This window comes from Petaurus breviceps, unplaced genomic scaffold, assembly GCF_028583685.1.
Source record: "Petaurus breviceps papuanus isolate PSGF00001 unplaced genomic scaffold, PetGlider_PUasm1.0 37, whole genome shotgun sequence".
NCBI classification, from domain to species: Eukaryota; Metazoa; Chordata; class Mammalia; order Diprotodontia; family Petauridae; genus Petaurus; species Petaurus breviceps.
The window spans coordinates 99,966,422-99,993,553 of NW_027186296.1; the positions used below are offsets into that span (position 1 = coordinate 99,966,422).

Genomic DNA, 27,132 nt, shown 5'->3' on the forward strand with positions numbered 1-27,132 from the left:
TTTCCTCTCACTCTCTTCTTAATCCCTTACAGTCTGTCCTCAGTTCTCATCTATCCACTGAAACTGTTCTCTCCAAAATTACTAATGATCTTTTAGTTGCCAAATCTAATGGCCTTTTCTCAATCCTCATTGTCCTTGACTTCTCTACAGCCTTTGACACTGTTGATCACACTCTCCTCCTCTTAGCTCTCTCAGTTTCTGGGACATTATTCTCTCCTAGTTTTCTTCCCACCTGACTGTTCCTTCTCTGTCTCCTTTGCTGGATACTCCTTCAAATTATGCCCTCTAACCCTAGGTGTTCCTCTGGTTTTTGTCCAGAGACCTCTTTCACTTATCTCTCTATAAATAGTGCCCCTATACTACTTCATCTGGTAATCTCATCAGCTCCCTTGGATTTAATTATCATCTCTATGCTGATGACTCTCAAATCTATCTATCCTTCCCCAATCTTGCTGTAGACCTCTGATCCTCACAACTCCAATTGCCTTTCAGATGAAAATGGATGTCCAGTAGACATTTTAAACTCACTATTGTCCATTAATGTTTAGTGTAGATGGCAACACCATCCTCCCAATGTCTTAAGTTCACCATGTAAGATTCATAGTGGACTCCTCATTATCTCTCACCTGTTGGGAGTGAAGGCCTTCAGGCCAGGCACCCTTCCCCCCCCTGAGAAAGCCACACCCCCCCCCAAGTACCATGCCACGTGAATTTGCTGACCACAGAGTGTTTCATCCTAACCACAAAATGTTTCAACATTTGCTTACAAGAATTCCTCTCCCTGCCCACTTCTTCAAAGAGTATATAAGTCCTGTTTACCAGCAATAAAGATCCTCTGATCATCAGACCTTCAGACCTTAAAACAAACTCGCTTGGTCTCGCTCCTTCTTTCCTACCCATTCCTTTGCAGGCTGGGTCCTCCTCAGCCCCACGAATAACTTGGTCCTGCAGGACAGGACAAGTGGCGCCCAACGTGGGGCCCGAGGCACGGACCCTTGCCAGACGGACCAGTGCCTAGCAGAGAAGTCACTGCGACCCCTTCTTTTTCGGTGAAGAACCCCCGGGCTGCCTAAGAGCCCCCGTCCTCATTAAGTTGAATTCGTCCATCTCACACTCATGGGTCAGAAATTATCTAAGGAACAGGTCTTTATAAAGGACCTTAAATCATTACTCAGGGAAAGGGGACTTAAAGTTAAGAAAAAAGATTGTTAAGTTTTTTATTTGTGGATGATGTCTGCCCTTGGTTCATTATAAATGGGCCAGAGATTCACCCTGGCAAGTGGCAGAAAGTTGGCAGGGATCTAAATAGAAAATTGCAAACAGAAGGTCCGGAGGCGGTCCCTGTGACTGTCTTCTCTTATTGGGACCTCATTAGAGATATTGTAGAAGCAGCCCACAAGGACCCAAATAACCAACAGTTACTATCAGTCGCGGAGTTCTGCCTCCGCCCCCTGTCCCGAGCAGCCTCCTCCGCCTCCTTGGCCCCCGTCGGTGGTAAGACATGCCCGTAGCCCCGAGACAACCCCTCTATCCCCCCCTTCCCAAGGAGGAGCCACCTACGGCCAACTCCCTTAACTTTCCAATATTTACAAAAAAATCCAGCAGTGATATTTTAGACCCTGGAGATGCGGCAACCTTGGAGGATGAGGCAGCTCGTTATAATGACCCTGATGGGCCCCTTGGACCTCTCCTCAACACAAGCCCCCATCAAATTTCTCCTCCTTATGTGGTTCAGACTTGTGCACCTGCCCTTCTTTTGCCTGGCTTATCCCCTGCCACCCTCATAGAAGCTAGAAATCAGCTTTCCACCCAGGTTAATGAACTTCGGGAGGTCCTTGACCTCCAGAAGCAGTTTGTTCAGCTTTCTACTGAACTCTCCTCCTTACAGAAAACGCTGCATAATTCTGTTCTCCTCCCGGCTTCAGGCCCCTCAGTTGCTCCTCCCCTGCCTTCCCGCCAGAAGGGACCCTCTCATAAAACCAAAGATGTAAGGTTAACCTTTCCTGTAGTAACTCGCTCCGATAAGTCCGCCCCCCCTTCCGATGGCCCCTCCACTTCTGCTGTAAAGCCCTCCGCTACTGATGACTCGCAGGGGGAATCGGATAGTGAGGGGGAGAATGAGAATGAAAACGAAAGTTACAATGAGACTCCGGAGGCACAAGGCGCTCCCCCTGCAGGGTTCCGTAAATTAGATTTTAAGACCTTAAAGGATCTGAAAGCTGCAGTCAAATCTTACGGACCTAATGCGCCTTTCACACTCTCAGCCCTTGAGGCCATGTCCCTTGGAGGCCATATGCTCCCCGGAGAATGGGTCCGTGTAGTTCAAGCAGTCCTTTCACGCGGGCAATTCCTAACCTGGAAAGCAGATTTTTTCCATCGCTGCCAGTCCGCTGCCGCTGCTAACTTGAAATCTCCACTTTGGCCTTCTGCGAACTGGACTTATGAGAAACTTAGTGGACAAGGGAAGTATGTGGCAGAAGACCTACAGTGGCATTTCCCTGTGGGGCTTTTGGCCCAGACCGCCAACGCAGCCCCGGGGCGATCCCTGCCCAACACTGGCTCCCCCTTTGCCCCCCTTAATAAGATCGTACAGGGAGGGCAGGAAGATTTTTCTGAATACATCAGCCGCCTATTAGAAGCCACTGAGAGGACCCTGGGGCAGGAGGCTGCTAATGACCAACTTGTTAAGCCCTTAGCTTATGAGAATGCTAATAATGCCTGCCGAGCTGTATTACCGCGGCAAATGGAGAGATAAATACCTTAATAAATGGTTCATTTGTGCCGCAATATAGATCCCCTTCCTTCCAAAATGTCACATGCCGTGCATTTAGCTATAGGAGCGGCACTCCAAGTAGGCGGGCCTCCTAGACATTGTTTCCGATGCGGCCAGCCCGGTCATTTTGCTCGCCAATGCCCTGGGGACACCCCACCCTCTGCAGGCCCTCCAAAACAGCTAAATCAACACTCAACTGTTTGCCCTTGTTGTTATAAGGGGAAACATTGGGCCAATACCTGTCGGTCTGCCACTGACGTGGACGGCCAACCCTTACCCTCCCATCTGGGAAACGGCTGGAGGGGCCAGCCCTGGGCCCCTCAACCCATTCCCTTTGTAGAGCCTCGGGGAACAGCCCATCTGCCCAGCACCCCCCCTTTGCCGAGCAACAACAGGGGAGTGCAGGGGTGGACCTATGTGCCGCCTCCCTGACAATATTGAATCCGGAAGATGGGGTGCAGACCATTCCTACGGGTGTCTTTGGCCCTCTCCCACCAAATTATTATTTCTTTATTATGGGCCGTGCGTCCTCCACCCTTGCTGGCCTAATGATTCACCCCTCCCTAGTTGATAATGACTATAACAGGGAGATTCAGCTGCTTGCTACCACCCCCTATGGCGGTCTCCATTGATAAGGGACAATGCTTGGCCCAGGCCTTGCCGCTCCCCCTGGATACTGCTTACCCTGCCCTTGTCAAAAGGCGGGGAGTATCCCGGTCTGGATCATCCGACCTGTACTGGGTCCAGGCCATCTCTCAGGAACGCCCTACTCTTAAGCTCACAATACAGGGTAGGATTTTTGAAAGTATTCTGGATTCTGGGGACGACTCTATCATTTTGTCACAAGAAGCCTGGCCCACTGCTTGGCCCTTGCAGGCCTCCATAACCCACTTACAAGGCATTGGTCAGTCCAGGAACACCCTCCAAAGCTCTCAATGGTTACCCTGGAAGGATAATGAAGGAAATGCCGGTACTGTCCGGCCGTTTGTGGTTCCTGGACTGCCTGTTAATCTCTGGGGTAGGAACATCCTTTCTCAGATGGGAGTCATTATGTGCAGCCCCAATGCGATTGTGGCCCAGCAGATGCTCTCCCAGGGATTCCTCCCAGGACAAGGTCTTAGAAAAAACAAACAGGGACGTTTGACCCCCATATCGACTGCCCCTAAGGTGGGTCGTGCAGGCTTGGGCTTCCACAACCATTTTTCGTAAGGGTCACTGGTCCCCCTGCACACCAGGCAGACAAAATCACCTGGAAGTATGACCTTCCCGTCTGGATCGACCAGTGGCCCTTATCCATAACAAAGCTAGCTGCAGCTGTGGAATTAGTGCAGGAACAACTGGCTGCGGGGCACATTGAGCCCTCCACATCACCTTGGAATACCCCCATTTTTGTTATACAAAAGCATTCAGGAAAGTGGAGTTTACTGCATGATCTTAGAGCAGTTAATAAAACCATGATCCCTATGGGAGCACTTCAACCGGGGCTCCCCTCCCCTGTAGCCATTCCGAAAGGATTTTCTAAGATCATTATTGATTTAAAGGATTGTTTCTTTTCCATCCCCTTACATCCTGATGATTGCAAACATTTTGCCTTTAGCCTCCCTATAGTTAATTGTGTGGGCCCTTCTCCCCGTTTCCAATGGAGGGTCCTTCCCCAAGGCATGGCCAACAGCCCTACCCTTTGCCAGAAATTTGTGGCCCAGACTATAGATCCATTCCGGTTGCGCCACCCTGAGATTTATATCATCCACTATATGGACGACATCCTCCTAGCAGGACCTGATGAGCCGTACCTGTCCAAAATCTGTCAATCGCTCCTTACGGCTCTACAGACACGCGGGCTCTTTATTTCCCCTGAAAAGATCCAAACCCAGCCTCCCCAGTTGTTTTTGGGTTTTGAGCTCTTCACTAATCATGTCCTCTCACAGAAACTCCAATTAAGGGTAGACTGCCTTCACACACTTAATGACTTCCAGAGGCTCCTTGGAGATATCAACTGGCTGAGACCTTATTTGAAAGTCACTACAGGGGAGTTAAGGCCCATGTTTGACATTTTGAAAGGGGACTCTGACCCATCCTCCCCCCGCCACCTTACTCCTGAGGCGCGCAAAGCTCTTATTATGGTTAAGCGGCCATTCATGATCAGCACATAGGGTATTATGCACCCCTACAAGCCCTTTGGGTCTTCATATTTCCCACCCCCTTTGCTTTGGCAACAAGAACCGCTTTTTTGGATCCATTTGCCCGCATCCCCTTCTAAGATTTTACCCACCTATCCCCATTTGGTTGCTACCCTCTTGCACCTTGGCAGGGGGGCTGCCTTAAAACTTTTTGGTAAAGACCCCGATCATATTGTATCCCCCTATACTGCTGCACAAGTACAGTGGCTCATTCAGAATGATGATGATTGGGCAATTAGTTCTATTTCCTTTCATGGTACTATTGATAATCATTTTCCTTCAGATAGACTAATTCATTTTCTGCAAAGGACGCCTGTGGTTTTCCCCAAAGGAACAAAAACAACACCAATTCAAGGAGCCCGCTTGGTTTTTACCGACAGCTCCTCCACGGGTGTGGCTGCATTTAGCATTGATGGTCAGGTATCCTGCTTTAATACCCATTTTTTATCTGCACAATTAGTTGAGCTTGTACCCATTATTAAGGTCTTTGAGCTCTTGCAAGAGCCTTTTAATTTGTATACTGATAGTGCTTATATAGCACACTCTGTCCCCCTCCTGGAAACAGTTCCTTTCATTCGCCCTTCGACTAATGCCTCTCCCTTATTTGCAGAACTTCAACGCCTTATTCTTGCCCGAATTGCCCCTTTTTTCATTAGTCACGTCCGGGCCCATTCAGGCCTGCCCGGTCCATTGGCGGAAGGAAATGATGAAGTCGATCAAGCCACTCAACTGGTGGCCGTTGCTTTCACTGATTCCCCTCTTTACGCTGCACAAAAAGCCCATGCCTTGCACCATCTTAATGCACAAACCCTTAGGTTGCGATATTCCATCACTCGTGAACAAGCATGACAAATAGTGCGTCAGTGCAAGGGCTGCCTGACCCTCCTACCTGAACCTCATTTGGGAGTAAATCCCCGGGGGTTATTGCCCGGGGGAATATGGCAAATGGATGTTACCCATTATCCACCTTTTGGTAAATTGAAATATGTTCATGTCTCCATTGACACCTTTAGCGGCTTCCTCTTTGGGTCCCTCCAAAGGGGCGAAGCTTCTAAACATGTGATTTATCACATTCTTGCCTCCCTAGCGGTCCTCCCACAGCCCCAAACTATCAAAACTGATAATGGGCCTGGTTACACTAGCATTGCTTTCTGACAGTTCTGCGCCCAACTGAGGATTAAGCACATCACAGGCATCCCATATAACCCTCAAGGCCAAGGCATAGTTGAAAGAGCTCATCAAACATTAAAAAATATGATCTTAAAATTACAATCAGGGGGGGATATGTTATACCCCAGAGCAGGGAATTTCAAGACCCTCCTAAACCATGCAATGTTTGTTTTGAATTTCCTCACTTCTGATGCTAATGGCAAAACCGCTGCCGACCGCTTCTGGCATTCATCCACGGCAAGCTCTTATGCACAGGCCATGTGGAAAGATCCACTGTCCAATAAATGGCAGGGCCCCGACCCGGTCCTTATCTGGGGCAAAGGACATGCCTGAGTCTATGATACACAAGCACAAAACACCAGATGGCTTCCAGAGCGCGTGATAAAACTTCACAACTCGCCCAGGGATCTCCCTGAGAAGTCTTCTAACTGTGCTTTATTTCAGGAGACGTCATGAACCAGACGAGCCTGCCAGACATCACAATGATCCTTTGCCTGTTTGTCATCTTTGGGGCCATCCCTGGCACTTCGTACCAGCTTCTCAACCATACCTGGCTGGTAGTAAATGGAGTAGGTGATACAGTGTGGAGTGAGTCAAAAATAACATCTGATGGCTGGTGGCCTACCCTATACCCTGATCTTTGCAAATTAGCTTTAGGGGCACCAGCCGGCTGGGATGTGAATGACTATCTCGAGCAACGTCAGGCCCCCAATAAGGGTCCTTCAAATAAAGTTTACCATCCTACACAGGGAGGCTGCGGGAATCAGAGGCGAAGGAGTAGGTTAAAAGGCTATTCCTTCTATGTCTGTCCCGGTTATCATAGAAATCGCGCCCTGAACTACAAGTGCGGAGGCTTGGCAGATTACGATTGCCACTGCTGGGGCTGCGAAACCACTGGGGACACCTACTGGCATCCCTCCTCCTCATGGGATTTTATTACGGTTAAAGCTAACTATACACACCCTTTCCCCCATAGTGCAGAATGGAGAAATAACCAGGAGTGCTCAGGGTGGTGCCATCCCCTGCGCATCCAATTTACAGAACCCGGTAAAAAATATACTCACTGGGACCGGGGTGTGTCTTGGGGACTTAGGCTTTACAAAGAACGATATGATGATGGTTTGACTTTTACCATCAAGCTCCGTAAGAGCATCCCTAACCAAAATAAGCCTGTGGCTGTTGGTCCCAGTATTGAGCTTCACTCGGGATCTTCTCAGGGGCACAGAATCAAAATCAAGCCTGATCCCCTGCCCATTTCCCCTACACCTAGAGCATCAGTGAATGAACCCTTTTGGCCCACATTTCCCAATGGACCCCCTTCCTCCGCTGAACTTATTCTTTCTTTGGTTAACGCCTCTGTATATGCAATTAGCAAAATGACTAACCATTCCTTAGAAGACTGTTGGGTTTGTTATTCCTCAGCTCCCCCCTTTTATGAAGGAGTTGCCCATTTTGGGAACCTTACCTTTACTAATGACACCTCTTCCCTGCGCTGGGGAACAAAGGATAAACATGGCCTTACCCTCAGTCGCATTTCTGGCCTCGGCCTGTGTCTCTTGGGACCGCTTATGCTCCCTCCCAGGCAACTTGAACAGGTCTGCAATCGTTCCATTATAGTTAATGCCTCATTTCAATTTATTGCAGCACCAAATAATTCCTATCTTGCCTGTTCCTCTGGACTTACCACCTTTGTGATTACAACCTCCTTTTTGAAAAATAAAGATTACTGTGTGGAGGTTTCCCTTCTTCCTCACCTCACTGTCCACTACCCAGACGAATTCCTCCGGTTCTGGGAACGAAGCTCCAATCCACACAGTAGAACTAAAAGAGAACCCCTGACCGCACTTACCTTGGCTGTCCTCATAGGTCTTGGGTCCATTGGCACTGGAACTGGGATTGCCTCCTTGGTCAATTCAAATATGCAATATGCTCAGCTTAGCGCAATTATTGATAGGGACCTCCAGGAACTCCAAGCAGGCCTTGAAAATCTTAAAGACTCTGTGGCCTCCTTGGCGAGGTGGTCTTGCAAAATAGGCGAGGCCTAGATCTCCTTTTTTTTACAGCAAGGCAGCCTTTGCGCTGCTTTAAAAGAAGAATGCTGTTTCTATACTAACAAGCTTGGCCTTGTAGAAGATAGTTTAAAAAGGGTTAAAGAAAGTTTAGAAAAAAGGAAGAAGGAAAGAGATCAGAAGGAATCCTGGTATCAAAACTGGTTCTCTACATCCCCCTGGCTGACTACCTTGCTCCCCACCCTTTTGGGACCCCTTGTGGGGATTCTGTTGCTCCTCTCCTTTGGGCCCTGGGCCTTCAACAAACTAACCACTTTTGTTAAATCACAGATTGACTCGGCTCTTAGGAAACCCATTGCTGTTCATTATCATCGGCTTAATTCCGGTGGGTCTTGTGACGACCTTCCTTCTACAACCATCCTCGAAGGCCTTCAATTTTCTACTCTTGCTGGTTCAGATGCCGATCCATGGTACTCGAGGGTGTGGAAATGTTTTCGTAGATCATAAGGTTTTGACCAACGCTGTGAAAGAGCCAATGACGGGAATAGTGGGGCTACCACGAGCCAGAAACAACAGACCTTGCTGCAGATGTACCCAATGACAGGATTATTGTTGGTCCGTCTCTGGAATGTTCTTTTAAGATGCCAGGGGCGGGGGCAACCCACATAGCCTAAGACAGGGGGTCTGCCAATATAGATGCTAGAGACGGTGGCCACCCGCATAGCCTAAGACAGGGGCACTGCCAGGTCCGCTGGACGTGGATGCAGGCCTCATAGCCTAAGACAGGCCTTTCACCAGTCATTAGAGAAAAAAGGGGAACACACCCCCGAGTACCACGCCATGTGAATCTGCTGACCACAGAGTTTTTTCGGCACCAGGTGTCCTAACCACAAAATGTTTCAAAGTTTGTTTACAAGAATTCCTCTCCCCGCCCACTTCTTCAAAGAGTATATTAGTCCTGTTTACCAGCAATAAAGATCCTCTGATCATCAGACCTTCAGACCTTAAAACAAACTCGCTTGGTCTCGCTCCTTCTTTCCCACCCATTCCTTTGCAGGCTGGGTCCTCCTCGGACCCACGAATAACTTGGTCCCGCTGGATGGGACACTCACCACCACACCCTTCTCCCCCATACCCAATCTGTTCCCAAGCCCTTTCAATTTCACCTTTGCAACATCTCTCAAATAAATCTCCTTCTCTCCTCTGACACTGCTATCACTCTGGTGCCTACCCTCTTCACCTCATACCTGGATTATTGCATTTGCCTGCTGGTGGGTCAGCCTGTGTTAAGTCTTGGAATTCAAAGCCTTCATAATCTAGATGACTCCTATACTTACAGTCTTCTTACACCTTACTTCCCAACCCTGTACTCTTCAATCCAGTGACAATGGCCTCCTGATTGGTCCAAAAACAAGACACTCCAACTCTCAGCTCTAGGCATTTTCTCTGGCTTTGTTCCATGTCTGGAATGCTCTCCCTCCTTTGCTCTGATTACTGACCTCCCTGGATTCCTTTAAGTCCCAACTAAAATCTCATCTTCTACAGGAAGCCTTCCCCACACCATCTTAATTCCAGTGCCTTCTCTCTGTTAAGTCTTTCCTATTTATCCTGTATATAGCTTGCTTTGCATATATTTGCTTGCATTTTGTCTCCTCCATTATATTTTAGGGACTTTGAGGGCAGGGACTGTCTTTTGCCTTTTTTTTTTTTTTTTTGTATCCCCAGTACTTCGCATGGTGCTTGGCACATAGAAAGCACATTAATAAATACAGAAATAAATGAAAGAATGATTGGATAAATGAATGAAGGGGCAGCTAGGTGGCACTATGGATAGTGACGAACCTGGAGTCACGAAGACCCCTTTTCCTCAATTAAAATCTTGCCTCAGACATTTACAAGCTGTGTAACTCTGAGCAAGCCACTTCATCCTGTTTGCTCAGTTTCCTCATCTGTAAATGATCTGGAGAAGGAAATGGCAAACCACTCCAGTATCTTTGCCAAAAAACACTCCAAATGGGGTCACAGTGAATCTGTAATGACTGAAAGAAAACAAATGAACAGCAATAAGCATTTAATGAATGTTTATTGATTGCAATGTAAGTGTTATGCACATGTAGTTGGGTTTTTCTTTCTGGAGAGTCAGTTATTAAACATTACCAGCATGCCTATTGATTACTAAGCAAGAAAGTCTCCAGAGAAGGTAAACTAGCTCTTGAAATCATGCTATACTAGGTTTAAATGAAAGAACTGAATGTTTAGAATGAAGAAGAAATAGTTATATGGAATACATAATTTTGATCTTCAAGTTTCTGATGGGCTCTAATGTGGAAGAGAGATTAGACTTACTCTGCTTGGTCCCCAGAGCAGAGAATTTCATAGTAGTGGGTATAAGTAGCAGAGGAAGATTTTGATTTGATGTAAGGAAAAACTCCTTAAAAATTAGAAATATTCCAAAATGAAATGGAATGGAATGCCTTAAGAAGTAGTGGGTTCCTCACGTCCCCTCCACAAGAGGTTTTCCACGAGCTCAGAATGGACAGAATGCCCACCTGCTCTTTCTCTTGCCTTTGTTATTGTCTTCCTAGTCATCTAGTCTTAAAACTTCAGTCTTTTTCAAAGCCTTTCTCAAATTTATCTCAAATCCAACTAGTTGCCAAATCTTGAAAAACAGATATGGTCTACCTCCATACTCTTTCTTGAACCTCCTTCTAATTCTCACTTTTAATCAACCTAGTTCAGGCATTAATTACTTCTAGACTTCTTGTTCTTCTTCAGCCATTTTTCAGTCATGTCCAACTCTTTGTGTCCCCTTTGGACTTTTCTTTTTTTTGTTTGTTTTTTACTATTAATTTTTTGTTTTCAACATTCAGTTTCACATGATTTTGAGTTCCAAATTTTCTCTCCATCTCTCCCCTAACCCCACTCCAAGATAGTATGTATTCTGATTACCCTGTCCCCCAATCTGCCCTCCCTTCTCTTATCCCCTTCCATTTTCTTGTAGGGCAAGACAGATTTCTATACCCCATTGCCTGTATATCTTACTTCCCAGTAGCACATAAAAACAATTCTTAACATTTGTTTTTAAAATGTACATTCTCTCCTTTCCTCACTCCCCACACACTCTCATTGAGAAGGCAATTCAATATAGGCTATACATGTGTAGTCATTGTAAAACATTTCCATAACAGTCTTGTTATAAAAGACTATATATATATGTACATATATATATATATATATATATATATTTCCCTCCATCCTATCCTACCCCCCATTTATTCTATTCTCTCCTTTGACCCTGTCCCTCCTCAAAATTGTTTGCTTCTTATTACCCCCTCATCCCATCTGCCCTCCCTGCTATCATCCTGCCCTCTCTTATCCCCTTCCCTCCTATTTTCCAGTAGGGTAAGCAAGATTTTTATACCCAAATGAAGGGATAATATCTATATATACATACATATGCACATATACATGCATAGATACATACACATATACATACATATACACACATGCATATACATACATATGCAAGTGTGTGTGTGTATATATATGTGTATATATAAATATATGTGTGTGTATGCATTCACACATATTTTCCTTACCCTAATAATGAGAAAGGTCTCATAAGTGTGTATGTTATTCCCTCCTTAAGCCAAATCCAATGAGAGTAAGGTTCATTCATTCCCTCTCACCTCCCCCCCTTCCCCTCCACTATAAAAGCTTTTTCTTGCCTCTTTTATGTGACATAATTTACCCCATCCTACCTTTCCCTTTCTCCTTCTCCCAGTACATTCCTCTCTCAACCCTTAATTTCATTTTTTAGATATCATTCTTTCATATTCAGTTCACCCTGTGCTTCCTTCCCTCTTTCTACATATATATGAAAAGTATGCGCATATATGTATGCACACATTTGTATGCGTGTATGTCTGTGTGTGCATATATGTGCACACATATACACATGCATGTGAATATATATATATATTTCCCCTACCCTAATACTGAGAAAGGTCTCATGAGTTAGAAATATCTTTCCATATAGGAATATAAACAGTTCAATTTTAATAGGTCCCTTATGATTTCCCTTTCCTGTTTACCTTTTCATGCTTCTCTTGATTCTTATATCTGAAAGTCAAATTTTCCATTCAGCTCTGGTCTTTTCACCAAGAATGCTTGAAAGTCCCCTATTTCATTGAATGACTATTTCCCCCCTATTATACTCAGTTGTGCTGGGTAGGTGATTCTTGATTTTAATCCTAATTCCTTTGGCCTCTGGAATATCATATTCCAAGCCTTCATATCCCTTAATGTAAAAGTTGCTAAATCTTGTGTTATCCTGATTGTGTTTCCACAATTGTCTCTATCTGGCTACTTGCAGTATTTTCTCTTTGACCTGGGCATTCTGGAATTTCGCTACAATATTCCTAGTTTTCCTTTGGGGATTTCTTTCAGGAGTTGAGTGGTAGATGCTTTTGATTTCTATTTTCCCCTCTGATTCTAGAATATCAGGACAATTTTCCTTAATTTCTTGAAAGATGATGTCTAGGCTATCTTTTTGGATCATGATTTTCAGGTATTCCAATAATTTCTAAATTATCTCTCCTGAATCTATTTTTCAGGTCAGTTGCTTTTCCAATGAGATATTTCACACTATCTTCTACTGTTTCATTCTTTTGGCTTTGTTTTAAAATTTCTTGATTTCTCATAAAGTCATTAGTTTCCATTTAATCCATTCTAATTTTTAAGTAATTATTTTCTTCAATGAGTTTTTGTACCTCATTTTCCATTTCGCCAATTCTGCTTTTCAAGGCATTCTTCTCCTCATTGCTTTTTGGACCTCTTTTGCCATTTGGGTTAGTCTATTTTTTAAGGTATTATTTTCTTCAGCATTTTGGGGGGGTCTCCTTTAGCAAGCTGTTGACTTCTTTTTCATGATTTTCTTGTATCACTCATTTCTCTTCTCAATTTTTCCTCTGCTTCTCTTAGTTGATTTTCAAAATCTTTTTTTAAGCTCTTCCATGGCCTGTGACCAATTCATATTTTTCTTGGAGGCTTTGGATGTAGGAGCTTTGACTTTATTGCCCTCTTCTGGTTGTATGTTTTGATCTTCCTTGTCACTAAAGTAAGATTCTATAGGCTGATTTTTGCCCCCGCTGTTTGCTCATTTTCCCAGCCAATTACTTGATTTTTTAGCTCTTTGTTAAGGTAGGACACTGCTTCCAATGTTCTGTGTATACTGTCCCAAGCTTCAAGGATTTTAGGGAGCTGTTTTCAAAGATATTTCTAGGAAGCTATAAATTTTCAGTTCTTCCCAAGTTGGTATGATCAAGGAAAAGGTGTTTACTTCTATCTTGGTCTGTGCTCTAGTCTGTGTGTAAGCATTTTTTCCTGCCTTGGAACTGTGAGGATTCCCTCTCCACCATCACCACACACTCTGCCACACCAGCAGTCCTTGCCCTAGGACTGCCACCCAGATCAAAGCATGGGCAAAGCAAGAGAATCTTACCTCAGTGCCAGCAAAAAGATCCCTGAAATATCTCTCTAATCAGCTGCTCAATCCCCTTCCCCCCACCATGTGTGGGTCAAGAGCTCCAGAAGCAGTCACTGCCACTGTCACCACTGCTGCCCTAGGGCTGGGGTCAGACCTCATTCCTCTCTCATCCTGGTATGACAGGTCTTTCCTACTGACCTTCAAAGTTGTCTTTGTTGTTTGTAGGTTGAGAAGTCTGAAAACTGCCACAGCTGCCAATGATTGAGTCCCCTGGGGTCTATTCCAGGTTTGTAGGGCCCTGTCTGTGCTGGCGCAGCCCATGCTGGACTGAGCTCTTCTCTCAGACTGGTGCAACAGATCTTTGCTGTCGACCCTCTAGGTTGTCTTGGGCTGGAAATTTGCTTCACTCTCATTTTGTGGGTTCTGCTGCTTTAGAATTTGTTTAGAGTCATTTTTTAAAGGTATTTGGAGGTGTCTAGGGAGGAGCTCAAGCAAGTCCCTGCTTTTACTCTGCCATCTTGGCTCTGCTCCTCCTTTGTACTTTTCTAGGAAAAGATACTGGATTGGTTTGCCATTTTCTTCTCCAACTCATTTTACAGATGAGAAAACTGAAGGAAACAGGGTTAAGTGACTTGTTCACATAGCTACCGTAGTATATATCTGAGGCTGAATTTGAACTCAGAAAAAGGAATCTTTTTGACTCCAGGGCCAACACTCTTATCTACTGAGCTACCTATTCTGCCCCACTTCCAGACTAGACTACTGTAATATCCTCCCAATTGGTCTCAATGGCTCCAGTTTCTCCACACAAATACTTCCTATATGCTATTACCAGAGTAACTTTTGTAAATCATAGGTGTATTCATGTTCCTTTCTTGCTCCAAGCCTTCATAAATCAAACAAGCATTTATTAAGCACCTACTATATGCCTACTTCTAGGGACACAAAGACGAAATGGCTCTCCAATTCCTACAGAATAAAGTTTAAATGCCTTAGCAAAGTCTTCAAAGATCTCTAAAATCTGATCTCAATAGACTTACATATCATCATTCTTTTCCATATAAGATACCACCCTGAACATGACTGTATTTAATATTTCTCAAATATGCCTTGTGTTGAGGGTTTTTTTGGCATTATTTATGTTTTTTACCCTATCTGGAATATTCTTCTACCACTATCTTCCTACCCCAACTTAAATCCTGTCTATCCTTTAACCAACTCTAATTGAATCTCCTCAAAAATTTGCTTGACTCATCTCAAATGAAATTTCTGCAACCGAACCCTCATGGCATTTTGTCTATAATTTTCCAAAAAGATATATTCCACCCTATGCTATATTTATTTGTATACATATCTTTCTTTCCCTACTGACTATAAGCACCTTGAGGGCAGAGATCATATCTTAAATACCTTTATTTACAAGTTCAAATAAACTAAGTCAAACTGTACTCATAACAGTAAACTGTTTATTGAAGCTATTGGTCTAACCAAGGCCCTCTTGTTTCTACAGAACTGCTTACCTAACTAAATCACTCTTTAATTCATTATCTTCTGCTTTCTGAGTTTCCTTTTAGCTTTTTAATTTACTCTTTGTCCAGAACCAGAGCCAATAGGTCTACTTATTCTGGTTTTTCTTTCCTCATCATCACTTAGCTCTTGAAAATTAAATCCAGTCAATTAGATTTTTTTTCCAATGCACTGCAATGTAGGGCAACAAGAAAGGCTTAAATTTTTTTTTTGCACAAGTATTATGTAAATATATATAATTATAGAGGTATAAGAGAAGCTACTAAACTACAGTTCTTAGCACCTGTAATAAAAGCAGAAGCAGGAATTCATTTCAGAATTGCAATTATCTGGAGGGTCAGTAATATTGTACACATATCATGATACTCTTTGCTGCTGTTGAGTCATTTCAGTTGAATGCAACCCTTCATGACCCCATTTGGGGTTTTCTTGGCAAAGATATTGGAGTTCTTGGCCATTTTCTTCTTTAGGTCATTTTACAGATAAGGAACTAAGACAAACAGGATTTAAGTGACTTTGCCTAAAGTCACGCTGCTAGTAAATATCTGAGGCCGCATTTGAACTCAGGTCCTCCTGACTCAAGAGCCTGCACTCTATCCACTACACCACCTGAGCTGCCCCATGATACCACATGCAGAGCTAATAATAGGTTTTCACTTTATTCAAATAGGGGTAAATTCTAAAGAATTAACTAAGACAAGGTTATTTAAACTAATAGTCAACTATATTTAAATTTCTTCTAGTAAGTAAACACTGAGACAGCATGGCATAATGGCTAAAGGGTTGACCATGGAGCCTGGGAACATGCATTCAAGTCTGACTTGGAACACATGATGGCTGCAGGACACAAGGCAAAACATAACTTTTCATAGTGCTCTAGGCAACTCTCTAAAACTATAATGTGCAGAGAAGGTTATGATCTATATTGACAGAGGTAGTTTCCTGATCTAGGAGTTTTTATCAATGAAATAACAGATCTCGTCCTTATCTTCTAAAGATAAAGTCAACAATATACAATTCTATACTGGTCCAACTACTACCTGCTTTTTTTCCAAATATGGCTCATAAAATATTGAAGTACAACCTACTATTAGACTACAATTTATTTTTCTCCCTTTAGCTCAAGTCTCCCAAATTAAGGGGCAAAGTTCCTCTGTAGAATTTACAGTGAATATGAAGAAGCGTTTTTTGGAGGGTTAGGGGAGAAGGGGATTTTCTAATGGCATCTTGTTTGCCAACCCTAGAGGGCCCCAAACCTAAAGCTCTCCCTTTGGTGCTCCAGCTGATGATGAAGCTTGTCTCCAATTTCTAACCAGACAGATGGTGTCCTCAAGGATGGAATGAAACATATATTTTCAGGTACATATTTATTGATTAGTTTTATATAACTGCACTTTTTTTTACAAGGGAGGGTTCTTATTGAGAGAACTAGGGAAGTAACTGGGAAGTGTTAACAATGTATTAACAACAACTAACATTTATATAGTGCTTATTATATGCCAGACACTATGCTAAGTGCTTTGCACTTATCTTATTTGATCCTCACAACAATACTTGAAGGACAGTGCTATTATGATGACCACTTTATTGAAGAGGAAGCTAAAGCAAATAGAATTTCAGTGACTTGTCCAGATCACAAAGCTTGTAACTGTCTGAGGCTAGATTTGAACTTAGGTGTTCTTGATTCCAGGCATAATGCTCTATCCACTGTTCTACCTAGCTGCCCAACTGTAAAAAAAGAACATCAGTAAGATACTTTTTAAAAGAATCAAAGGTGAGATCTTCTAAAGTATTATAATGAGCCCTTTACCAGGACGTAGTAAAGTAAGAGGAAGCAAGAATTGTGGGAGAACAAAGGCAAACACATTAAGTATACTCAGCCTATGAGAGAGCCTCATGTTAATAAGAGCTTTCTGAATTCCATCTCAATTGTTTTGGCTATTTTGAGGCAGAATATACGTACTTATATTGCAAGAGAAGGCAGTGGTTATAGCTTTAATGGAAGAACTAAGCAGAAACTTCTGGTTTAAGGGGAAAGAGATTTGTTAAAATTAATTTGTTGTTGTTTTTTTTGCTTTTTGGAGAGAGGAAGGTAGGGCAATTAGGGTTAAGGGACTTGCCCAAGTTCATACAGCTAGTAAGTGTTAAGTGTCTGAGGCCAAATTTGAACTCAGGTCCTCCTGACTCCCGGGACAGTGCTCTATTCACTGTGCCACTAGCTGCCCCAGAAAAAAGCATCTTAAGGAGAAAGGACAACTGCACCCCACCCTACTCCAAAATGGTTACCATCTTTAATCCTGTTTGCCAATGGAAGCAGAAATAACTCCTTATAAAGGCAGGTAGGTGGAGTAATGGACAGAGTGCTAGACTTCTGAATTCTAATCTTATCCAGACACACTAGCTGTGTAACCCTGGGCAAGTCATTTAACTCTAACCTCAGTTTACTCATCTGTAAAAAAGAGATAATAATACAACTTAATAATATAATAACTAGCACTTATGGAGCAATATAAAGTTTGCAAAGGGTTTTCCAAATATTATTTCATTTAATGCCATAACAATCTTGGGACAGCTAGATGGCACAGTGGATATAGCACTGGGCTTGTAGTCAGGAAGACCTGACTTCAAATCTAGCCTCAGATAATTACTAGTTGCATGAACCTAGACAAATCACTTAACCTGTATGCCTCAGTTTACTCATCTATAAAAGGGGATAATTATAGCACCTACCTCCCAGGGTTGTTCTAAGGATCAAATGAGATAATATTTATAAAAGTGCTTAGCACAGTACTTGCACATAGTAAACACTATATAAGTATAAGCTATTATTATTATTATTATTATTATTATTAGGTGCTATTATTATCTCCATTTTACAGATGAGGAAACTAAGGCAGAGGTTAAATGATGCACATAGGGTGACACAGCTACTTAATGTCTAAAATAGGACTGGAACTCAGATCTTCCTGACTCCAGGTCTATCACTCTATTTACTATGCCATCTAACTTACCTCACAGGGTTCTTATGAGGAACAAATAAGAAAGTCTATGTAAAACCATGTGACAAAGCTTTAATATACTAGTAATTATTATTATTACTATTGCAGTGGAATTCTTCAGTTTTCCACTGAAGATATGCCACCACAAAAAAGGTCAGCTTACCTGGCAAGCTTACAGCTAACCAAAAGCTCAACCCCTGAGTCTCACAGTGGTTCTACTTCTACTGACCACCCCCCAGACACAAGAGACAAACATCACATCCATGCTACCCCATATAAATGCACTCCCAGTCACTAAGCTGAGAAAACAAACAGCTCACCAAAAAAGGAATGCTGCTTAGCAGCAAGATATGCATCTTGCAGAAATTTGAGACACCAGATTTCTCATAAGTTTAAGAACAAAGTTGAAATCTTATTTCCATCTGTTTTCAACCAACTGTACTAATGCTACTGCACAAAGCTCTTTATTAGCATGGAATTTTGGAAAGTGAATTTTATACTTCCAAAATCTCAACTTCACTTTTCTCTTTGATGATTTCCCTAACAACACATCCTTGAAACTCTGCTTAGATAGCATAACATGCTAGATCAGTATTTTACAACTTATTTTATACTATAGGCAACATACTTCCTTAGTTACACACAAATGAATTATATGATATTATAACAGTAATAATGCAAGAATATTCCAATTTGCTGATTTCCCTTCTAAAGACAATTAACTTAAAATTATATTTACTAATAAGAAATGTAACAAAAAAATGGCAGAGCCAAGATGGCAGAGTAAAGGCAGAAACTCACCTGAGCTCTCCCCCAAACCCTTCCAAATACCTTTAAATAATGACTCTACACAAACTGTAGAGCACCAGAGCCCACAAAAAGACCGAAAGAATATTCTAGCCCAAGACAACTTAGAAGGTCAGCATGAAAGGTCTGTTACATCAGAGTGAGAGAGGACTGCAGGCTGAGCCAGCACAGACTGTGCCCTAGCAAACCAGAAGCAGGCCCCAGGGCAATTGAACCGGTAGCAGCAGTGGCAGTTTCCAGAACTTTCAGTCCACAGATTCCAAAAACAACTTAGAAGGTGAGCAGGAAAGGTCTGTCACACCTAGGTGAGAGTGGAGCACAGTCTACTGCAGACCAGAACCCAACAAAACAGGAGCAGGCCTTGGAAGTCACTGAATCAGCAGGGGCAGTGGATGCTTCTGGAATTCTAAGCTCACAAATGGTAAGGGGGTTGAACAGCTGATCAGAAGATTTGCTAGAACTGGGGGCAGGATTCTGTTGCTTTACCAATAGCCAGATCAGAGTCATAGGCCTGGCTGGCTGGCAGTCCCAGGGCAAACAGGCGCACTAGCACACCAAAGCTTGTGAGCACAGTGGAGCAGAGAGCACTCCTTACATTTTCAAGACAGAAAAAAGTGCTTGTGGTCACTCACAGACCAGAAAAGTAGTAAATACTCCTTTCCTTAGGTCATACTACCTTGAAAGAACTGAAAACTTACAAATCCCTAGAAGTATCTCTGAAAATAGTTGTACAAAACCCCTGAAGCTTTGGACAGTGCACCCTACACCCTGGAAAAAGAGCCCTACAAAGAAAACATATTCTGATCACAGAAAGTTACTATGGTGACACAATCGGAAGATAATAACGTCAAAGCTCCTGCATCCAAAGCCTCCAAAAAAAAATATGGATTGGTCTCACTGAAGCCATGGAAGAGGTCAAAAAGGATTCAGAAAATCAAGTAAGAGAGGTAGAGGAAAAATTGGGAAGAGAAATGAGAGTAATATAAGAAAATCATAAAAAAAGAGTCAATAGCTTAGTAAAGGAGACACCAAAAAATACTGAAGGAAAAAAAACCCTTAAATAGTAAAACTGGGCAAATGGAAAATGAGATACAAAAGCTCACTGAAGAAAATAATTCCTTTAAAATTAGAATTGAGAGGTGGCTAGGTGGCGCAGCAAATAGAGCACCAGCCCTGTTGAGGCAGGAGGACCTGAGTTCAAATCCAGCCTCAGACACTTAACAAAAAAAACTAGCCATGTGATCTTGGGCAAGTCACTTAACCCCAATTGCCCTACCTTCCCCCCTCCAAAAAAAAAAAGCAACAAAAAATTAGAATTGAACAAATGGAAGTTAATGACTTTATGAGAAATCAAAAAAACAATAAAACAAAACCAAAAGAATGAAAAACTGCCCTGATATTCTAGAACCAGAAGGTAAAATAGAAATGGAAAGAATTCACTGATCACATCCTAAAAGAGATCCCAGAATGAAAACTCCCGGGTTTTAGTATTTTTTATTACTTATTATATGTATGTGTGTGTGTGGAGAGAGAAAATTATTTTATTATTATTTATTATAGCCAAATTCCAGAGCTCCCAGGTCAAGGAAAAAATACTGCAAGCAGCCAGAAAGAAATAATTCAAGTATCATGGAGCCACAAACAGTATAACACAAGATTTAGCAGCTTCTACATTAAAGGATCAGAGGCTCTGGAATATGATATTCTGGAGGACTAAGAAACTAGGATTACAACCAAGAATGACCTACCCAGCAAAACTGTGCATAATCCTTCAGGATTAAAAAAGGGGGGGGGGGCATTCAGTGAAACAGAGGACCTTCAAGCATTTTTAATAACACCACAGGTGAATAGGAAACTTGATTTTCAAATACAAGACTCAAGAGAAGAATAAAAAGGTAAATAGGAAAAGGAAATCTTAAGGGATATAATAAGGGTAAACTGTTTACATTGCTATATGGGAAAATGATACTTGTAACTCATAAGAACTTTCTCATTATTAGGGCAGTAAAAAGAAGTACATATAGATGGGGGCACAGGTGAGTTGAATATGATGGGATGATAGCTAAAAGAAAAAATTAAGGGGTAAGAGAGGAATGTACTGGGAAAAAGGCAAAGGGAGAGACAGGATGAGGTAAATATTTTACAAAAGAGTCAAGAAAAAGTTTTTACAGTGGAGAGGAAGAGGGAGAGGTGAGGAGTGAGTGAGCATTACTCTCTTCAGAATTGGCTCAAAGAGGAAATAGCATACACACTCAATTAGGTACAGAAATCTATCATACCATACAAGAAAATAGAAGGGGAAAAGAGAAAGGGGCGGGGGGGGGGTGACAGAAAGGAGGGCAGTCTAGGAGAGAGAATAGTGAGAAGCAAAATACTTTTGAGGACGGAGAGGATGAAATGAGAGAGAATAAAGGAGTTTGAGGGGTGGGAGATAAATAGGATGGAGGAAAATATAGTTAGAAATAGTAACTAAAAAAAATTTTGAAGCAAGTTTCTCTGATAAAGGTCTCATTTCTCAAACATAATAGAGAACTGAGTCAAATTATAAAAATAAGAGCCATTCCCCAATTGACAAATGATCAAAACATATGATCAATTTTCAGACAAAGTAATCAAAGCTATCTATAGCCATATGAAAAAATAATAACTTAATATTGATTGGAGAAATGCAAATTAAAACAATTTTGAGGTACTACCTCATACCTCTTAGATTGGCTAATAGAAAAGGAAAATGACCAGTGTTGGAAGATATAGAAAAAATGAGATATTAATGCACTATTGGTAGACTTGTGAACTTATTCAACCATTCTGTAGAACAATTTGGAACTATGTCCAAAGGTATAAAACTCTTTGACCCAGCAATACCACTACTAGGTCTGTATCCCAAAAGAGATTAAAAAATAAAAAGGAAAAGGACCTATGTGTACAAAAATATTTTATGCAGTTCTTTTCTGGGGTCAAAAAACTGTAAACTGAGGGGATGGCCATAATTAGGGAATGGCTGAACAAAGTGTGCTGTGTGATTATGATGGAATACTATCGTTTTATAAGACATGATAAGCAGTATGCTCTCAGAAAAACCTGCAGTCTTACATGAGCTAATAATATACAGTGACATGTACCACATACAAAGTAAAAGCAATATTGTGTGATAAGCTGTGAATGACTTAGCTATTCTCAGCAACACAATGATTCAAGGAAATTCTGAAGGACTTAGGAGGAAAACTGCTATCCATCTCCAGACAAAGAACTAATGGTTTTTTAATACAGATTGAAACATACTTTTAAAATTTTCTTAATTTTTTTTGTCTATGTTTTCTTTTACAATATGACTATTATGTAAATGTTTTGCATGACTATACATGTATAATCCATATCGAATTGCTTGTCTTCTCAATGGTGGAGGTGGGAAGAAGGGAGATTTTGGAATTCAAAGTTTTAAAAACAAATGTTAAAAATTGTTTTTACACACAACTGGAGAAAAATAAAATACTAAATAGATAGAAAAAAAAGATAGAAATGCAACCAAAAACACAGCTAATGAAAGCCAAAATGTGAGTCATCTATTTAAAAAGTGTGGACTGCATTTCTGATTTCTTCTCTTTTACACAACAAAAATGACTAATAATGGTTTTCACAATGGCATTCCATGTTACTCTGCTTTTCACAATAACATACCAAAATGTAAACACCAAGTATCTATTAGGCATTTCTTCTTTAAAAAAAAAAAAATCAGAACACTTGGGTTAATAAAGTTACGGGCAAGGGAAGGTCCAATTTAGAAGACACTTGAGATGGTGAGTAGAGACTCTCAGATACTAGTTCAGGGGCTGCCACATGACCTCACCTTTCTGGGCCTCCAACTCCTCATCCTAAAATAACTTATTAAGAAAAAATGACATATGTGAGTGTGAGTACATATGTGGACAGGTATACATAGACAGAGGGCACAGGACCAATTGAATAGGAAGGGATGATACTTAAAAGGTGAAATTAAGAGATGAAAGAGGAATATAATGAGAAGAGACAAGGTGAGACAGAATGGGATAAATCATCTCATATAGAAGAGGCAAGGAAAAACCGTTGCAATGGAGAGGAAGGGAATGGGTAAACCTTACTCTCACTGAATGTGGCTTAGGGAGGGAATGACATACACACTAAATTGGGTATCTCACCCCACAGGAGAGTAGGGGGAAAGGGATGAGAGGAGGCATGATGGAGGGGAAGGCAGTCTGGAAGGGAGGATAGTGAGGAGCACACACTTTTGAAACGGGACAGGGTCAAAGTAGAGAATAGAACAAGTGGGGGGGGCAGGACAGGAGGGAAGGAAATATAGTCAGTCTTTCATAATATATCCACTACAAAAATGTTTTGTCTGCATAGCTACACATGTACAACCGATATTGAATTGCTTATCTTCCCAGTAAGCGTGAGTGACGAGGGAGGAAGGGAAAGAATCTGGAATTCAAAGTTTTAAAATTAAATGTTTAAAATATATATTATAATTATCATCATTATTATTATTATACATTTTGCTCGCCAATGCCCTGGGGACACCCCACCCTCTGCAGGCCCTCCAAAACAGCTAAATCAACACTCAACTGTTTGCCCTTGTTGTTGTAAGGGGAAACATTGGGCCAATACCTGTAGGTCTGCCACTGACGTGGACAGCCAACCCTTACCCTCCCATCTGGGAAACGGCTGGAGGGGCCAGCCCCGGGCCCCTCAACCCATTCCCTTTCTACGAGCCTCGGGGAACAGCCCGTCCGCCCAGCACCCCCCCTTTGCCGAGCAACAACAGGGGAGCGCAGGGGTGGACCTATGTGCCGCCTCCCTGACAATATTGAATCCGGAAGATGGGGTGCAGACCATTCCTACAGGTGTCTTTGGCCCTCCCCCAACAAATTCTTATTTCTTTATTATGGGCCGCGCGTCCTCCACCCTTGCTGGCCTGATGAGTCACCCCTCCCTAGTTGATAATGACTATAACAGGGAGATTCAGCTGCTTGCTACCGCCCCCTATGGCCCCGGGACAACGCTTGGCCCAGGCCTTGCCGCTCCCCCTGGATACTGCTTACCCTGCCCTTGTCAAAAGGCGCGGAGTATCCCGGCCCGGTTCATCCGACCTGTACTGGGTCTAGGCCATCTCTCAGGAACGCCCTACTCTTAAGCTCACAATACAGGGTAGGATTTTTGAAAGTATTCTGGATTCTGGGGCCGACTCTACCGTTTTGTCACAAGAAGCCTGGCCCGCTGCTTGGCCCTTGCAAGCCTCCATAACCCACTTACAAGGCATTGGTCAGTCCAGGAACACCCTCCAAAGCTCCCAATGGTTACCCTGGAAGGATAATGAAGGAAATGCCGGTACTGTCCGGCCGTTTGTGGTTCCTGGACTGCCTGTTAATCTCTGGGGTAGGGACATCCTTTCTCAGATGGGAGTCATTATGTGCAGCCCCAATGCGATTGTGGCCCAGCAGATGCTCTCCCAGGGATTCCTCCCAGGACAAGGTCTTGGAAAAAACAAACAGGGACGTTTGACCCCCCTATCGACTGCCCCTAAGGTGGGTCGTGCAGGCTTGTGCTTCCACAACCATTTTTCGTAAGGGCCACTGGTCCCCCTGCACACCAGGCAGACAAAATCACCTGGAAGTATGACCTTCCCGTCTGGATCGACCAGTGGCCCTTATCCATAACAAAGCTAGCTGCAGCTGTGGAATTAGTGCAGGAACAACTGGCTGCGGGGCACATTGAACCCTCCACATCACCTTGGAATGCCCCCATTTTTGTTATACAAAAGCATTCAGGAAAGTGGAGCTTACTGCATGATCTTAGGGCAGTTAATAAAACCATGATCCCTATGGGAACACTTCAACCGGGGCTCCCCTCCCCTGTAGCCATTCCGAAAGGATTTTCTAAGATCATTATTGATTTAAAGGATTGTTTCTTTTCCATCCCCTTACACCCTGATGATTGCAAACGTTTTGCCTTTAGCCTCCCTATAGTTAATTGTGTGGGCCCCTCTCCCCGTTTCAAATGGAGGGTCCTCCCCCAAGGCATGGCCAACAGCCCTACCCTTTGCCAGAAATTTGTGGCCCAGACTATAGATCCATTCCGGTTGCGCCACCCTGAGATTTATATTATCCACTATATGGATAACATCCTCCTAGCAGGACCTGATGAGCCTCACCTGTCCAAAATCTGTCAATCGCTCGTTGCGGCTCTACAGTCCCGCGGGCTCTTTATTTCCCCTGAAAAGATCCAAACCCAGCCTCCCCAGTTGTTTTTGGGTTTTGAGCTCTTCACTAATCATGTCTTCTCACAGAAACTCCAATTAAGGGTAGACTGCCTTCACACACTTAATGACTTCCAGAAGCTCCTTGGAGATATCAACTGGCTGAGACCTTATTTGAAACTGACTACAGGGGAGTTAAGGCCCCTGTTTGACATTTTGAAAGGCGATTCTGACCCATCCTCTCCCGCCACCTTACTCCTGAGGCGCGCAAAGCTCTTATTACGGTTGAGCGCGCCATTTGTGATCAGCACATAGGGTATTATGCACCCCTACAAGCCCTTTGGCTCCTCATATTTCCCACCCCCTTTGTGCCCACGGGATTGCTTTGGCAACGAGAACCGCTTTTTTGGATCCATTTGCCCGCATCCCCCTCTAAGATTTTACCCACCTATCCCCATTTGGTTGCTACCCTCTTGTGCCTTGGCAGGGGGGCTGCCTTAAAACTTTTTGGTAAAGACCCCGATCATATTGTATCCCCCTATACTGCTGCACAAGTACAGTGGCTCATTCAGAATGATGATGATTGGGCAATTAGTTCTATTTCCTTTCATGGCACTATTGATAATCATTTTCCTTCAAATAGATTGACTCATTTTCTGCAAAGGACGCCTGTGGTTTTCCCCAAAGGAACAAAAACAACACCAATTCAAGGAGCCCGTTTGGTTTTTACCAACGGCTCCTCCACGGGTGTTGTTGCATTTAGCATTGATGGTCAGGTATCCCGCTTTAATACCTATTTTTTATCTGCACAATTAGTTGAGCTTGTACCCATTATTAAGGTCTTTGAGCTCTTGCAAGAGCCTTTTAATTTGTATACTGATAGTGCTTATATAGCACACTCTGTCCCCCTCCTGGAAACAGTTCCTTTCATTCGCCCTTCGACTAATGCCTCTCCCTTGTTTGTAGAACTTCAACGCCTTATTCTTGCCCGAATTGCCCCTTTTTTCATTGGTCACGTCCAGGCCCATCCAGGCCTGCCCGGTCTATTGGCAGAAGGAAATGATGAAGTCGATCAAGCCACTCAACTGGTGGCCGTTGCTTTCACTGATTCCCCTCTTTACGCTGCACAAAAAGCCCATGCCTTGCACCATCTTAATGCACAAACCCTTAGGTTGCGATATTCCATCACTCGTGAACAAGCATGACAAATAGTGCGTCAGTGCAAGGGCTGCCTGACCCTCCTACCTGAACCTCATTTGGGAGTAAATCCCCGGGGGTTATTGCCCGGGGGAATATGGCAAATGGATGTTACCCATTATCCACCTTTTGGTAAATTGAAATATGTTCATGTCTCCATTGACACCTTTAGCGGCTTCCTCTTTGAGTCCCTCCAAATGGGCGAAGCTTCTAAACATGTGATTTATCACATTCTTGCCTCCCTAGCGGTCCTCCCACAACCCCAAACTATCAAAACTGATAATGGACCTGGTTACACTAGCATTGCTTTCCGACAATTCTGCGCCCAAATGGGGATTAAGCACATCACAGGCATCCCATATAACCCTCAAGGCCAAGGCATAGTTGAAAGAGCTCATCAAACATTAAAAAATATGATCTTAAAATTACAATCAGGGGGGGATATGTTATACCCCAGAGCAGGGAATTTCAAGACCCTCCTAAACCATGCAATGTTTGTTTTGAATTTCCTCACTTCTGATGCTAATGGCAAAACCGCTGCCGACCGCTTCTGGCATTCATCCACGGCAAGCTCTTATGCACAGGCCATGTGGAAAGATCCACTGTCCAATAAATGGCAGGGCCCCGACCCGGTCCTTATCTGGGGCAAAGGACATGCCTGAGTCTATGATACACAAGCACAAAACACCAGATGGCTTCCAGAGCGCGTGATAAAACTTCACAACTCGCCCAGGGATCTCCCTGAGAAGT

The 27,132-nt window shown here is 43.1% G+C and overlaps 1 protein-coding gene across 13 annotated transcripts in view; it reads right to left on the reverse strand.

Annotated features, from left to right (window-relative positions):
• Positions 1-27,132, reverse strand: part of ATE1 (arginyltransferase 1) — a 227,633-nt gene that overhangs the window by 130,694 nt on the left and 69,807 nt on the right. The window contains exon 10 of one of the 13 annotated variants that reach the window (XM_069099126.1): positions 10,010-10,171. The exons of the other annotated variants lie outside the window; for them this stretch is intronic. Within the exon in view, the coding sequence (XP_068955227.1) occupies positions 10,025-10,171 (147 nt within the window). The 3' untranslated portion in view covers positions 10,010-10,024. Of the gene's footprint in view, positions 1-10,009; positions 10,172-27,132 lie in introns of those variants that run through there. 13 annotated transcript variants of the gene reach the window in all.